Source organism: Dipodomys ordii, unplaced genomic scaffold (genome assembly GCF_000151885.1).
Source record: "Dipodomys ordii isolate 6190 unplaced genomic scaffold, Dord_2.0 Scaffold15, whole genome shotgun sequence".
Taxonomy (NCBI): Eukaryota; Metazoa; Chordata; class Mammalia; order Rodentia; family Heteromyidae; genus Dipodomys; species Dipodomys ordii.
Window position 1 is genome coordinate 18,267,479 of NW_012267231.1, and position 16,634 is coordinate 18,284,112.

The 16,634-nt window shown below is 49.7% G+C and overlaps 1 protein-coding gene across 1 annotated transcript in view; it reads right to left on the bottom strand.

Moving 5' to 3' along the window:
- Positions 1-16,634, bottom strand: part of Rasgrf1 (Ras protein-specific guanine nucleotide-releasing factor 1) — an 84,538-nt gene that overhangs the window by 46,729 nt on the left and 21,175 nt on the right. The window contains exons 3-5 of the mRNA XM_013011956.1: positions 13,491-13,638; positions 5,092-5,184; positions 2,426-2,679 (exon numbers count right to left, since the gene is read on the bottom strand). Coding sequence (XP_012867410.1) covers positions 2,426-2,679; positions 5,092-5,184; positions 13,491-13,638 — 495 coding nt within the window. The remainder of the gene's footprint in view (positions 1-2,425; positions 2,680-5,091; positions 5,185-13,490; positions 13,639-16,634) is intronic.

Genomic DNA, 16,634 nt, shown 5'->3' on the forward strand with positions numbered 1-16,634 from the left:
CAGCCAGGGGGCATGGGCCAACAGAAGGAAGGGGCCTGGAAGATGGGGGCAACCAGGGGTGGGTGGGAGTAGCTTTCAGGGACAGGAAGTGAGAAGCTTGCAGAGAGAGAGAAGGAGGGACTTCCAGAGAGAGAAAGAAGTATCCAGAGTTAGGAAGTGGGAGGCATTTGGAGGGGCAGGAAGGAGGAACTAATGAGGTAGGAAGGGGAAGGACCTTCTGGTGACAGGAAAGGGTAGACTTCTGAGAAGAAGTGGGTGGAACTTCCATAAATTGGGAAATGGGAGGAATTCCAGACAGGAAGCAGGCGGGGCTTCTACAGAAGGGGAAGTGGGAGGGGCTTCCAGTGACACGCTTGTAGGGCTTATGACAGGGAAGTAGGTGGAGCTTCTAGAGCCGGATGTGGAGTGGGAGGGACTTCCAGAGACTAGAAAGGGAGGGGTTTCCAGGCAGGAGGTGGCCAGCCCAATCCAGCCCCTTCCCTCCAAGCCTGGAGGTGGGCGCAGGTGGCCCAGGTGCGTGGCAGTGCTGTACCCCTCCCTCACCCCCCTAAGAGCATGGGGCTCCCATTTTAAGTCCCATACTGTCATGTGCACATACCATGCACACCCGTGCACACACCCTGACCCCAAACCTGGCCTCCAGGTCACTGAGTGACAAGGTAGGAGGCACTTGCGAAGGATTTGGGTGTGAGTTGTTGCCCAAACTCACGCTGAAGCTGGGTCCCCTTAATAGGCCGGTATTGAAGAGGTGGCTGGGGTTCTAAGAAGGGGATCACAGGAATCACGGGGAAAGCCAGGTGCTTGTGGCTCTCTCCTGTCATTGTCACTCCACAGGAGGCTGAGATCTGGGGAATCGCAGTTTGAAGCCAGCCTGGTTAGGAAAGTCCTGAGACTCTTATCCCCAGTGAAACACACACACACACACACACACACACACACAACCACAAATAGAACTGTGGCTCAAGCAGTAGAGTGCTAACCTTGAAGACAAAAATCTCATGAACAGTGCCTGAGTTCAAGCCCCAAGACTGTCAATTAAAAGAAAAAAAAAACTTGGGGGAAGGGATTAATGCTGGTACCACAGTGACCTTCCCACCCTCCCCTCCACCCATCTCTCCCTTTCTTCTTTCCTGTCAGGTTCTCAGCCTCCAGTGTTTTTTCATAGTAACACAAAAGGGACTAAGACAATTTCTAACTTTTAAAGATCAATACAAGTTCCTCCTGACTGGAGCTCTCTTGCCATCTTGGGTAGGAGTTAGTCCAATAGCCTCTTCTCTCATAGCTTAACATAGCAACACTAGGTCCATTTAGTAAAGGCAGTAAATAATTAGCCTCCACCTGCCCCCCTTTACCTTGAGACGGCACTCATTTGGGGGGTAGCTATAACCACATAAAGCAGCAAAGAGTGACCTTCAAGTCTAGGCAGCTGGAAGACCTCTTATCTGCCATTTGGGCAGCAGCCAAAAATCCTAGCCCTCCATGATGAAGCCCTGGTCCACATGTCCACGCCCAGGTCTCCGCCTCCTTGCCCCTGTAGGTTATATAGGTCACTGGACACAATAGCCAGCTCTAAGCTTTTGTGAGAAGGGGTCTTGCCAGTGCCTTTGCTGGCAATAAACCTGTCCTTTGTTCTTTGTGCCTGGATATCTGCGTGGTGTTCTGGCAAAGTCTAATAAACTCTAACAGGACCCCAGAGGGTCCTGTGCCATGTCACAGGTCATATTAGCATCTGTGGCCTCTGCCCATGAGATACTGGTGGTAAACCCTGCACTCCCCAACGCTCCAGGTCAGGACAATCCAAAAATATTGCCACGCATCCCTGGAGGACAAATCCTCAGTGGAAAGCTATTGGTTTAACCACACACCATATTAGGCCTACATCTAGATCCCTGCCCCAGGCCCCTGCATTCTTGGTGGCCAGGGTTTTTCTGGCCCAGTGAGCAGCTTTGGAACCCTTCCTCTGATCTCCTGTTGTTCCCCCCCACCCAGGTCCAGTAGGAGTGAGGAGGCCTTGGGCCCCGGCCTTGCCCCACAGTCTTCCCCCCGACCTGCAGTCCCCCCCTTTCCTGCTCCCTGTGGCTTTGCCCTCTGCACCTTGGCCTTTCCTGTGTCCTGCGGCCTTGCCCCGGCTCTGCCCCGTGCCCCTGCCCCTGGCTTTGCCCTGAACCCCGCGGCCTGCAGCCTGGCCCTGCGGCCTTGCACCCCACAGCCTTCCCTGTGGCCTGTGGCCCTGAGCCCCGCGGCCTTGCCACCCTGCAGCCTGGCCCTGCGGCCTTCCCTGCCATGCAGCCTGGCCCTGCGGCCTTGCCCCATGGCCTTCCCCTTGCCCCATGCCCTGCCCCGCGGCCTTCCCCTTGCCCCATGCCCTGCCCCGCGGCCTTCCCCTTGCCCCATGCCCTGCCCCGTGGCCCTCGGCCACTGCTACCTGTTGAGGAAGATGCTGCTGACGTCGTCGTGTGTGATGGGCGGTTTCTTGGAGCTGGCGGCCATGCGCAGCGGGCGCAGGAAGTTGTTGACCAGGATGTGCAGCTGCTGCACGTACTCGGCCTCGGCCTCCAGCATGCTGAACACCACCTGGTTGCGCTTGCGCATGCTGTCGGCATGGGGCGACCGGATGTAGTCCTGAATGATGGTCTTCCACTTGCGGCGGCACAGCCAGCCGCGCAGGAAGCTCTGCACCTGCAGGGCCAGGCAGGCGGGCGGCTGGGTGAGGGGGGCGGCCGGGCCACGGGAAGGGGCCCCAGCTTCGTCCTCACCTCCCAGACACGGGCCACCCCTGGCCCCGCGGCCTGTTTGGGCGGCTTGGACTCAGTTTTCCCAGCTGTAAAATGGACCCCCTTCCTCCCACCGGATGCCTGGACTCCATGGGAATCACGGATTTGGACCAGGATCTCTGGAAATGGAAACTCTTTTTTCCTTTTTGCGGCCCTGGGGCTTGAACTTGGGGCCTGGACACTGTCCCTGAGCTGCTTTGGCTCAAGTGGCTGCAGCGCCACTTCCGGTTTTTTCTGTGCATGTGGTACTGAGGAATCGAACCCAGAGCTTCATGCATGCTAGGCAAGCACTCTGCCACTGCGCCACATTCCCAGCCCTGTTCCTGAGCTTTTGCACTCAAGGCTGGCGCTCCACTACCCAAGCCACAGCGCCACCTCTGGTTTTCTGGGGGTTCGTTTCAGATCTCAGCCTCCTGGGTTGCCAGGATGACAGGGGTGAGCAATAGCGCTTGCTGAGGCCTTCATCTTTCCTTGGGGCTGGGAGGGGGGCAATCTTCTCCTGACTGCACACAGGGCGCTTAGTGGCCCTGGAGCTGGGCTTAGTCAGAGGCCTGGTGCTGTCAGGAATTTAGGAAAGGCCCTTGATAATTTCTGTCTGTCTGTCTCTCTCTCTCACACACACTCACCATTTAAGCTTCTAACCAAGCCCACCTCATTGCTTGCCTTTGCCTCTGCATAGCTGGAGGTCAGGGTCCTTGAAGGGAGGAGACATGGACAAAGGAGTGGGGCGCCTGTACTTAAAGGGCCAGCAGCAGTGGGCAGCAGGCCCCCGTGGCTGTCTCTGAAGACAGGAAAGACTTCAGGGCAGAGCTGGAGACATCTGAGGCTCCAGAAGGAGATGTCAGAGCCAAGGGAGGTGGATTCCAAGGACTTTAAACAAGAAACCCTATCAGAAAGGTATGGTGCAAGCACGGGGTGAGGGGACCAAGCTGCTTAGGCTGGCTTCGAACTGTGATCCTCAGATCCTCAGAGGGCCACCAACTGTCCCTGCTGGGGCTGAGAGGCAGAGTGAGGCAGCCAATGCCTGACTGTGGACTGGGCAGGTCCTGTAGACGCACGTGGCTTGTTGAGATCGTCACAGAGCTCAGTCTCCTGACTTGACATCCAACATGTACAGCCCCTGGGCTGTAAAGCTGCTTTTCCCAGGAGGCCGGGGTAAGGGTTTGGGAGTTGGTATCTGGGAGCCGAACACACTTTGCAAAGACTTGGCTGTGCCAAGTGGAGATGGTAACTTGGCTTCTCTGTGCTTCAGCCTGCGTCTGTGAGATGCAGAGGGGGATGGATCTCAGGAGGCTTTCAGTGAAGAGCCACTTCCTCCACATTGGATCTCAGAATAGAATCTGGCACGTTGAAAGTGGCTAATGCGTATGAGCAATGTCTAGTTTGGGGAAAGCAGAAAGACAGACTTGGGTGTGAAATGTTTAATTTGTTGCACTAGCAACAAATATAAAAGTGTGGGGGGGGAAGCGGTTTAATCCTCCTCAGGAGGCTGAGACTCCAGAGGACAGAGGTACAAAGCCACACCCAGGCAGAAAGTACACCAAACCTTTATCTCCAATGAGCCACCAAAAAACCAGAAGGGAGTGTGGCTCAAGGGATAGAGTACCCTAGTGAAAAAAGCCAACTGGAAGCATGAGGTTCTGAGTTCAAGTCCTAGTACGGGCACAGATTATATGAAGAAAACCCTGCGCTCTGTGGTCTGAGAACCACCTTTGCCCTTGAGGTTGACCTTGGCCTGTGGGGCACATTTGTGGCTTGAGATCACAATGGCCTGGGGTCTTTTCCCCATCCAGACAGGCAGGAAGTCTTCTCTTACTTGCTGGCCTGGGCCAGGCCTCCAGTCTGGCTAGCTGCCCACAACCCAGGCTCCTCCCCCTGGGCCCCAGTGTCACAGGATAGCCCGCGGTGCTGCCACTGCCTTGGCTCCTGGGTGGGTCCCTGCCACCTGCTTGGATGTCTGTCCCCCTGGCTACTCGAACCGGGTCCCAGGTGCAAGCAGAAGGCAAGACTCTCTGCAGAGTGCTGTGCTGGGCTGGATGTGTGTGTACGACAGTGGAGAGGAGCCAAAGGGGCCTTGGTTTTGCAGAGACCCCAAGACTTTGTGCCTTCTACTCTTGCCTTTAAGTGGAACCTCGATTTTCTGATCTGTGAAATAGGCTCAGCCTGCTCTTTCACCCACAGGGGACCGACTTGACAAGTGTCACCAGGGGCTGGTGTGACAGGGCAGAGGAGAGGGGGTAACCCCCTAGGGACATGCAGTGTCCCCCCACCCCTCAGCTGGATCTTTCTAGAAGCCAATAGGAGAACCTGGACCAACCTTCTTGATCTTCTTGATGTCAGTGTCTTCGTCACTGGGGGCAGCAGTCTGGGTGGACTGGATGCGCTCATTGTCCTTGAGCAGTGACGCAATCTGCAATGAAAGCATGCAGCTCAGGAGCAGGCCAAGGGTGGGACGTGTCCTGGGATCAAACATGCCATGGCCTGGGGCTCCAGTGCTGGCTCTGAAGCCAGGCAGACCCCAGGCATCTGCGACACAAGAGCGACAAGCTGGAGACCGGGTTCCTCTCCTCTCCCAACTCCTGTTGTCATTGGCTGTGTGTGTGTGTGTGTGTGTGTGTGTGTGTGTGTGTGTGTCCTGGGCTTTGAACTCAGGGCCTGGGCACTGTTCCTGAGCTTTGTACCCAAGGCTCTACTGTGATCTTCAAATCTCAGCCTCTTGCTTAGCTAGGATTACAGGTGTGAGCCCCCAGTGCCTAGCTTCACTGGCTCTTTTGATTAATATGTTATTAATAAATACATAAGATCTTGCTTCCTAACCAAGACTGGCATTGATTTTTTTTTTGCATAAGCATGAGACTTGAATTCAGGGCTTGGATGATGTCCTTAGCTATTTTTACCCAAGTCTGGTGCTCTACCACTTGAGCCACAGCTCCATTTCTGGCTTTTTGCTGGTTTGTAGGAGACAGGAAAATATTTTAGATTTGTCTGTGCAGGTTGGCTTTAAACTGCAATCCTCTGTGGTTCAAAGCCAGCCTGGCAGGAAAAGTTCATGACACTCTTATCTCCAATGAACTACCAAAGAGACAGAAGTGGAGCTGTGATTCAAGAAGTAAAGTACCAGCCGAGAGCAAAGATACTCAGGAACAGACCCCAGCCCTTGGCTGACACAAAGTAAAACCACACACACACACACACACACACACACACACACACACATTCATACACACACCCCAACTGTGATTCTCGGATCTCAGCTTCGGGAGTATTTTAGGATTACAGATGTGAACCACAAGCATTTGGTACTTTTCGGAATATTTAATCCTAGAGCATTCCACTAAAACAGACTCAGCCACCTTCCCTGCTTTGTAGTTTACCAGGAAGACAGCGGCACCAAGCAGGGATCTTAATAAAAATATCCTTAAAAATTCACTTATTGATCCAGGTGCCTATGGCTCATGCCTATAAGCCCAGCTACTCAGGAAGCTGAGAGCTGAGGTTCGTGGTTTGAAGCCAGCCAGGGTAGGAAAGTCCATGAGATTTTTTATCTCCAATAGACTACTCAGAAAAAGCCAGAAGTGGCACCATGGCTCAAGTGGTAGAGTGCTAGCCTTGAGCAAACGAAGCTCAGAGAATCACTTATTTACAAAGGTTTTATACAGCTCTATAGCAGGTTCCTGTAGGGCCAGGAATGAAGCAGCCCTAGCCCGTGTTCCCAGGGATCTCAGCGCAAAGCAGGAAGAGGAATCATCAGGTGATTCCAGCATTGAATGGGAAGAGCCAAGATTCTGTAGGGCCCTGGGCACAGGCCACTGGCAGAATACTGTCTAGGTAGAGTGCCAGCTTTGAGTGAAAAAGCCATGCATGAGGACGAGGCCCTGAGTTCAAACACACATACACACGCTTGGAAGAATGACAGCCACAAAACACTCAACCACGGGAAAACCCTCAGCAGTCACCGAGTGCCACTCATCTAAAGATAGAAGCCAGGGAGCCGGGAGTGTGCAGCCCACGTGGCCTTCAGGTCTCCTCCAGAGAACTCGCATGAGGCAGGATGAATGGTGCTCATGACTGAGCTCAGGAGGCCCTGGGAGAGCAACCCGGAGTCCGCCCTCCACTCCTCGGTTGCTAAAATTACCCCCCCCCCCACAACCTGAGTGTGCTGGGCCTGGAGAGCCGGCTGAGAATTTCTAATGCAGAGATACCGAGAGACCGGGCTTTTCTCCCTCCTCTCCTCCCCTGCCTTCTTCTAACCCTTCTAGAATGTTTGATCCACTGAAATGGACCCTTGATTCTTTCAGCTCTAGATCTGTGGTTTAAAGGGCAAAGGAAACACGCACGTGTGTGCATGCACGCACACACACACACACACAGGTCAGAGGTTCACACAAGGTTGTCAGTTACTGTGGTCTAATGCTATCAACCCAACCCAGCTTTTTTTCTTTTTCTTTTTTGCTAGTTTTAGGATTTGCACAGTGTATTCTTTTTTCTCTCTGGGATGGTGGTGATGGTGTGTGTGTGTGTGTGTGTACACATAAATGCATATGCATATGTGTCTTTAAAACAGATGATTCTCAGGCTGGGAAGGTGGCTCAGTGGTAGAGTGCTTGCTTTGTATGCATGAGGCCCTGGGTTCGATTCCTTAGCACTACATAAACAGAAAAAGCTGAAAGTGGTGCTGTGGCTCAAGTGGTAGAGCCCAAGCCTTGAGCTGAAGAGCTGAGGGACAGCACCCAGGCCCAGAGTTCAGGCCCCACAACCAACAACAACAACAAAAAAAACAAACCAACGACACATGATTCTCAAGCCAAGCACTGGTGACTCATGCCTGCAATCCCAGCTACTCAGAAGGCTAGGATCTGAAGATCCTGGTTTGAAGCCAGCCCGGGAGATGAGTTCTGAGGGACTCTTATTGAACCATCAAAAAAAAAAAAAAAGCCAAGTGAGGAGGTGTAGCTGAAGTGGTATTGTACCAGCTTTGAGTAAAAAAAGCCAAGCAGGAGCGTGGGCCAGGGTTCAAGCGCCAGCACCAGCACATGAAGACATAAAGTGGATGTTCCCTCCGCCTTTTCTATCTGGGCTGGCTTCAAACCATGATTCTGAGCTCTCAGCCTCCTGAGTGGCTGGGATGATCAGCACCTGGCTTCCTATACCTATTTTTTTTTCCCTAGAACTTTTTTTTTAATGCACATTGTTACAGGAAAATTTTCCAATATGTCACAATAATACAGTGGCAATAACAATGAAAGCAATAACCATATTTCTTCTTGTAAGATGCTTATTGAAACTTTTGTATTTGTTCTAAGTATTATTTATTTTAATCTTCACTACTGCTGTGATTTAAGTTTTGCATTAACCCCACTTTATTAGTGAGCAAATGAAGGCTTTTTAGACTTTGTTTTTCAAATTTACACAACTAAGTCTAGGTTTCTGGACACAAAGTCTGTGGTAGTAATTTTTTAAAAATCCATACCCTTAGTTAACAAATATGTCCTGAAACATTCTGTGGAAATGTCATTAAAGAAAAAATCATAGTTCTTGCAGCTATTTCTTTACAGAGTTTCATTTCAGACAACATACTAATGCAACAAATTGTTAAAATTCAACATTTCAATAGTACCTACTTCTTCCAGTTTTCCTTTTAATGAACTGCTATTCTCTACCAATCTACGAAGCTAGTGATGCATCGCTGTGAAAAGAATACATTCTACAACACAAAGATAACAATAAAAATGCAAATTCAATAAATACAAGCAGTGAAACATCAAAACTTGAAGGTATTCTTGCTGTGATTAATTGTCCCCAGATACTAAATAAGTATCTGCCAAAACACAAAGACCACTAGCCACTAATTGACTAGCTCCAAGTTTGAGGTGTAGGTGTATTTTGAAGAATGAGTAGTTGCCGGGCGCCAGTGGCTCACGCCTGTAATCTTAGCTACTCAGGAGGCTGAGATCTGAGGATTGAGGCTCAAAGCCAGCCCAGGCAGGAAAGTCCATGAAACTCTTATCTCCAATAAACCACCAGAAAACTGGAAGTGGCGCTGTGGCTCAAGTGGTAGAGTGCTAGCCTTGAGCTGAAGAGCTGAGGGACAGCACTCAGGCCCAGAGTTCAAGCCCCACGACCGACCGAAAAAAAAAAAAAAGAATGTACAGTAAGACAGTAAAAGGATTTCTGTAAGGATCATGATAGTTATTTTCAATATCATAATACATTTCAAATTTCATATGTTTTTGCTCTCTCAAACCACTAAAGTTTCCTATAGTCTACTTAAGGGACTTTGAGGAAACACAGTTCCTTGACTTTGTATTCTGAGAAAATTTTAGATTTATAGAATAATTATAAAAGTATTTCAAAGGGCAATTTGTCATTTATCAGTATCTCCTAAGGCTGAAAACCCACAGAACTTTTAGTAGAATTACCAAGGGATGTAATGTTTTAAGTTAAATTGCTGTAGTTCATTGGCTTTATTAATACTCACCAGCATTTTTCACTAATACTCTATTCCCATCACAAAATCTAATCTAGCCTGCTTAGTTATCTTGTCTAAGTACCTAATCTGCAACAATTCCTCTGTCTTTCCTTGTCTTTCATTAATTATGGCCTTGAGGTTTTCAAATATTAACTATTCAAGTAAGAGGCTGGAACAAAGCCTTCCAAGAAAATGGTCCTCATAAAACAGGCTGGGGTAGCAATACTGATATCAGATAAAACATATTTCAGATTATACTTAGAGAAAACAAAGAAGGGCATTTCATATTAATAAAGTGAACTCTCCATTAGATTTCTGTCTGATGTGGTTCTCTGGTCTTGATTATATTCTTTGTGCTGTATTCCTCCATTTAGTATTTTTGTAGTGCTGGCTTCTTGTTCATGAATTCCTTTAATTTTTCTTTCTTTCTTTCTTTCTTTTTTTTTTTTCCTGTCAGTCGTGGGGCTTGAACTCTGGGCCTGGACACTGTCCCTTAGCTCTTCAGCTCAAGGCGAGTGCTCTACCACTTGAGCCACAGCACCACTTTCCGTTTTCTGGTGGTTCATTGGAGATAAGAGTTTCACAGACTTTCCTGCCCAGGCTGGCTTTGAACCATGATCTTCAGATCTCAGCCTCCTGAGTAGCTAGTATTACAGGTGTGAGCCACTGGTGCCCGGCTTAAATTTTCTTTAATATTAAATTATTTAGTTTCTCTATTGAACGTGAATGGTAATTTTGCTGGATAGACCACTTTGGGGTTGACAGTTAATGGTTTTCAGGGATTGGATGGTATTTTTCCAGACTCTCCTTGTATGGAGAGGTCAGCAGTGATTCTAATTTCCTTTCCATTATAGTATAGCTCCTTCTTCGGTTTTACAGCATTTAAAATCAGCTCTTTGAAATTCAGGTCTCGTGTCTTTACTACAATGTGTCTAGAAGTGTTTCTTCTAGGATCCTGTCTTCTAGGTGTTCTGGATGCTTCAGTTATGTCTCTTTTGAGACTGGGGGAGTTTTCTGTAATAATTTTAGCGAATGAATGTTGCATCCCTCTATTCTGGTATTCCTCTCCTTCACCAATCCCAATTATACGGAGATTGGATTTCCTGGCATTGTCTGCCAGGTGTTGGACTTCCCTTTGGCAATTTCTAAGTGTTTTCCCCATATCTATGACTTTCATCTTCAGCTTCTCTGTTTTATCTTTAACTCCTGATAGTCTATATTTATAGTTTCTACATGGATTCTCAGCGTGTTAATTTCATCTTTTAAGGAGGTATGTGCTACGATCATACTTGATTGCATCTCTTTTTTTAGGTCTTGGATGGCCTTTGATTTTTTTTTTTTGGGTCAGTTGTGGGGCTTGAACTCTAGGCCTGGGCACTGTCCCTCAGCTCTTCAGCTTAAGGCTAGCACTCTACCACTTGAGCCACAGCACCACTTCTGGTTTTCTGGTGGTTTATTGGAAATAAGAGTCTCATGGAATTTCCTGCCCAGGCTGGCTCTGAACCATGATCCTCAGATCTCAGCCTCCTGAGTAGCTAGGATGACAGGCGTGAGCCACCGGAGCCCAACTGATATTTCTTCTTTATACTCTTGACATTGCTCTTTTTAATTACTTTGGCCAATTCTGCCATCATTTCTTTATTTAATCTTTTGTTCTCCATTTCTTTGCTCTCACTGGGGAGTTCTTTCCGGGGTTGCAGCTGGAGCATGTGTGTGTGTGTTTCATGGTGTGTGTTTCCTGATTAGGGCACACTTGCTTGTCAGTTCCCAGCGCATTGGGGGCACTGCTCCAGCTGCTAGAGCTTATGCACCATTCCCAGCTCCACTTAGCCAGGGACTGCCGGGAGGCTGCTTAATCCCCGCCAGGGGCACACAGGTGGGGCTGCTGGAGCCTTCCCACAGTTACAGGCGGGCTGGCTTCACAGGCTGCTGGAGCCCGCGTGGTTCCTGGGGTGGTGGTGGGGGCATCCCCCATGGAGGAGTTCCCCGTGGGGTACTCATTAATCCTGGAACTGGTTAGTGGTGCTGTGGCAGGTCGCTGTCTCTGTGTGCTGTAGATCACTAGTTGCCACCTCCCTCTGTTGTGGTAATTCTGGGAGCTTGGGGTCTGGGTTTCATGGTGCCTTGCCTGCGGTCTCTGTCGCTGCCTACACTGTCCAGGTCTGGCGCTGAGGGAGTTTTCTGCGTTTGGGTTCCACGGTCCGCTTGTGGCTCTGAGATCCCAGGTGGCCCCAGGCCAGGCAGCTTTCATGGCTTGGTGGCCAGGAGCTGTGGGGGATGGGGAAGGAGTCTTTGCGCATGTTTTCTGCCCTTGTGCAAGTTTTGAGGTTTTTTTCTTTTCTTTTCTTTGTTCAGTTCCTGTTTTTCTCTGGTTGTTCTCTTTTTTGCTTTTGTCGATCTCATGGGGGAACTGCGTGTTGGAACCTGACTTATCTATTCAGTTGGAAAGAGCTGTGGTGTTTCCCTACTGGTTCATAGCCATCTTGGATCCGCTCCCCTCTACTTATTTTCTATGTTGGGGTTCCATGTAAAGCTAAGATCTCTAGAGTTCCTTCCAGATTCTTTGTAGGAGTTGCAGTGTTTGCTTACAACTCGAGGGCTGCTGTAAGCCTGACCCGAACCTCTTAGCTCTCAAGTGGACTACAGTCACAAAAATTACCAGCCAGCAGAGGCACGCTGGGCAGGCAGGACGTGATTTTCCTATTTCCTTTGTTTTAATCGGGTTCTGGGGGTGCTCTCAGCTTCTTAGATCAACTTAGATGAGAGGAGGACATTAAGATAGAGCCACTTAAACAAAAAGAAAAAGAAGAAACAACCCAGGGTTGGAAGCATGGTTCAGTTGGTAGAGCGCCATGAGCAAAAGCAGAGAGAGAGAGAGAGAACCGCACACAGAGCCACAGAGAAAGAGACAGTCACAGAGACAGGGAGGAAGTGTGTGCCAGAGAGAGACAGAGAGACAGAGAAAGACAAAGACAGAGAGAACTATAGAGAACCACAGTCAGATACAGGGGTGGGAGGAGCCACACAAAGCCACAAAGCCACACAGAGCTACTACGAAACAAAGACAGCCACATTGAGTATACCAGAGACAAAATGATGGGGGGAGGGGGGGAGGGGAGAGCTTTACCCAGCTGGCCTTTCTGAGTGCTGGTTGAGAGCATCTGGCGTGGGGGGGGGGCAGTGCACCCATGGCAAACACTGCTCCAAATTCCACCACATCGGGGTCCTGGCCATCGCCCTAACCCCGCCCACCCTGCCCACAGGGAACCCACTTGCTTCCTGCTCCCCAGCCCCATGGGGGCTGCACCTGCGCCTCCTCTGGTCCATGGAGCCCTGAAACCTCCCTGCCCATGCGCAACCCGGTCCCCACCTTCGTGGCTGCAGAAAGACCCTGCGAGGAGGGCTCACACCACGCGGCTCTGGGTGCCGGTCCCCCGCCATGCCCTGGTAGTGGGGGTTCCCACAGCATGCCAGGCACGAGTGCACTCTGCACCGCCCTTCCCTGGGCCTGGCAGGCATATACAGAACCCGCGTGGGCGCAAGGTGTGGGTTGTGAGCTGTGTGTTTGGGTGTCTGAGGGCCACGGCTAGGCCTGGAGGAGGAGGAGGCGTTTGACCCCTGGCAGGGTTTGGCCATGTGGGAGGTGTGGGGGCGAGCAGGGCATGCCAAATTGAAGTGCCCGCAGATGCCAGGGCTGGAATATGGTGTGGTACGCAGCTCTGCAGCACCAGCTGGTGCTAGGTGACCTCAGAGGAGGGGACTTGGGGTGAGGACGAGATCTGTGGGTGAGACAGGACCTGAGCGCTATCTCTGAGCTTCTATTACTCAAGGCTAATGCTCTACCACTTGAGCCACGGCTCCACTTGTAGCTTCTTTTTGGTGGTTAATTGAAGGAAAATGTCTTAAGACTTTCGTGCCCGGGCTGGCTTTGAACCATGATCCTCAGATCTCAGCCTCCTGTGTGGCTTGGATGACAGTGGATGAACCACTGGTGCACAGCAGATTCTGGGATTTAGGAAGAGGTGAGTGGCACAGGTAGCTCAAACCTCGTCTGACCATAGGGTCTCTCCCCACTCTGCCCATGTCTCCATGTTTTGGATCAGGGGCTGGGGACCGACCCCTTTGCCTCTCCCATCCTGTGTCCTCATCCCACTGGAGCCTGGGGTTTGGGGTGTGGGTCTGGAGCCTTCCCCCCTCCAGCCCCCCGTCCTAAGTCAGTCCCCCTCATGGTCCCCCGTCCTGGTCACCTCTGCCTTCAGCCGTTCGATCTCGATGTCTCCATCCTCAATCTGCTGCCGCAGCTGCTTGGCCACCGTCTTCTCCGTCTCCACAATCTGCAGCAGGTGCAGGTACTTCTGCATGAGGGCCTCATGCTCCGTGGCCAGTGTTCTGTAGCTGTGGACAAAGGGCAGGGCAGGGAGGATGTGACCACACTGCCCCCTGGTGGTTGCCCCAGCCATTGCACCCCGCGTCACACAGACCTCTGCTCCCGCTATCTCCCTCCTTCCTTCCCTCCCTCCCTTCCTTCCTTTCCATCCTTCCTTTTACTGTGCTGGTCCTAGGGCTTGAACGGAGGGTCTGGGCACTGTCCTTGAGCTTTCTGTGCTCAGAGCGACCACTCTACCACTTAAGCCACAGCTCCACTTCTGGAATTTTGATAGTTAATTGGAGATAAGAGTCTCATGGACTTACCTTCCCAGGCTGGCTCTGAACCATGATCCTCAGATCTCAGCCTCCTGAGTAGCTAGGATGACAGGTATGAGCCACCAGAGCCTGGCTCTGCACCTTCTCTCTCTTTTCCTTCCCTCTCTCCCTCCTTTCCACCCTCCCCTTCTGTGCTGCTACTTGGGCTTGGATTCAGGGCCTGGGTGCTGTCCCTTAGCTTTTTCCACTCAAGCCTATACTCTACCACTTGAGTCACAGATCCACTTTTTTTTTGTTGGTTGTGGGGCTTGAACTCTGGGCCTGAGCACTGTCCCTCAGTTCTTCAGTTCAAGGAGAACGCTCAACCACTTGAGCTGCAGCACCACTTCTGTTTTTTTTTTTTGGTGGTTTATTGGAGATAAGAGTTTCATGGACTTTCCTGCCTGGGCTGGCTTTGAACCTCTATCCTCAGATCTCAGCCTCCTGAGTAGCTAGGATTACAAGCGTGAGCCACCGGCGCCTGGCACAGCTCCACTTTTGACATTTTCCTGGTTCATTGGTGATAAGAGTCTCACATACTTTTCTGCCCAGGCTGGCTTTGAACTGTGATCCTCCCGTCTCAGCCTCCTGAGTAGCTGGGATGACAGAAACAGCCACAGCACCCTTCTAGAGAGGAAGCTGGTTTTAGCTCAGCGAGAACCTTGGGAGGATGCACCTGGTCCACAAACCTAATCTCAAAACACCACCCTTGAAAGATCGGCAATGGGGCTGTAAGAGAATTGTTTGGCTCTCACTACTATCTGATCTAAAGGGTGATTTCTCTGCTTCTCTTAGGAAAATAAAAGGCACTTTTTAAACCTTTCCCAACTTCCCAAGACACTTGATTGTCTTTATAAACCAAATTCAGCCTAGAGCAAGGAGTCTGTTTTCACACCATCACACACACCCCTGCCAGTGGGAAAATGCAGCATCTTCATTTGTCTAGTTTTCACTAATGCCACTCACCCCATGCTTCAGATGGTAGTCTCATCTGTAGATGCTCTACCTCCCTTTCTTGTCCCTCTTTTCCCTTCCTTTCCCCTCCCCATTCCTTCCTCTTCATTCCTTCCCCTCCCTCCCCTTCTCCTTCCCTTCTTCCTTCCTCTCTCCCTCCATTACCACTCAGTGTGAGATGCCGCTGGAAGGCTACTGTGTTAAAGGCTTGGTCCCCAGATGATGAGTTTTCTTCAAGAGCAAAAGGCGAGCAGGGGGATGAGAGCTTCTCTGAGAGAAGGGCCCCAAAGATGAGGAGTCTAGGAGGGGCCATTCATGACTGGATCTCCAGCCCAAGGCTAAGGGCAGGTGTGGGAGGGAGCAAGCAGGATTTCGGGGCATTGTCCTAAATTCCCAGCCCACCTGGTGGTGTCTGTGCATACACACGTGACAGGAGCTCTGTGATTTTCATTTTGCAAACCAAATTTTAGATTGGAGGCCTAGAGAGAAGAGGACAGAGCTCACTGAAGAGGAGCTGGAGCTCCTGTGCTGAGAGAAATGAGGGAGCAGAACTTTGGAGGAACATATCTTAAGGTAGAAACACAGAAACAGGAAAAAAAGGAATAAGCTACCCCCAAAAGTCAATAATCATACAACAGTGTCTGAGGGATAATAAGATAGGTGAAACCTCAAATATTAAACTCAAGGAATGATGGTATTGGTGTATGGTGGCTCATGCCTGTAACCTGAAACAGGAAAGAGAAATTCAGTAAAAGTATAGGAAAAAAAAAACAACAATCCAAAATACCCAAATTGAAATTCTGGAAATGAAAAGCTCTATAAGTCAAGAAAAAGTTCAGTTGAAATCTTTATAGTACATACTGGTTTAAATAGAAGGCAGAATGTCAAGGCTTGAAGACAAGAGAGAGGAGATAGAAAAATAAGATAAAGATATAGAAATGAAGTTGAGACTTCTTTAAGAGTCCAAACCTATGCACAATGGGTGAAGGAAGAAGGTGAAGGAGGAAGAAGAGGAGGAGAAGGAGGAGGTAGAGGAGGAGGAGGAGGAGAAGGAGGAGGAGGAGAGCATGCTAAAGACATAAGAAACATAGTCATTAAAGTAGCAGCAGAAAACTTTCCAAATCTTGACTAACTACAGCATTTCCAGTACAAGAGGCCTTTAGGACTCCAAACAGAAAAGACCAGAATAAAACTTCCCCATGTCACATGACAGTTAAAACATTAAGTATATAGAACAAGAAAAGACAATTACAAGCTCCCAGGGAGAAGTTTTATCAGGGCAAACCCATCAGAATGACAGCAGATTTCTCAGTGGGAGACTTAAAAGCCAGGAGGGCGTGGAGGGATGCACTTCAGGTGCTGAAGGAAACTAACTGTCCACCTAGATTACTGTGGCCAGCAAAGACATCATTCATAATTGAAGAAGAAATAAAAATCTTCCATGATAAACACAAACGAAAGCAATTTACAACCACAAAACCATCACTGCAGAAGATACTCAAAGGAATTCTCCACACAGAAGTACAGAAATGTTGCCGTGAAAACATGAGAAAAATAAACTCACCAGGAAAATAGATAAACAAATGAAGATCAGAGAAGGATGGGACATGAGGAGAACAACAAAGCACTATTACTACTACATTACTATTACTACCACATTACTATTACTACCATCACACACACACACACACAGAGGTTTTGGTTTTTTTTTCTGTCAGTCCTGGGGCTTGAACTCAGGGCCTGGTCTCTGTCCT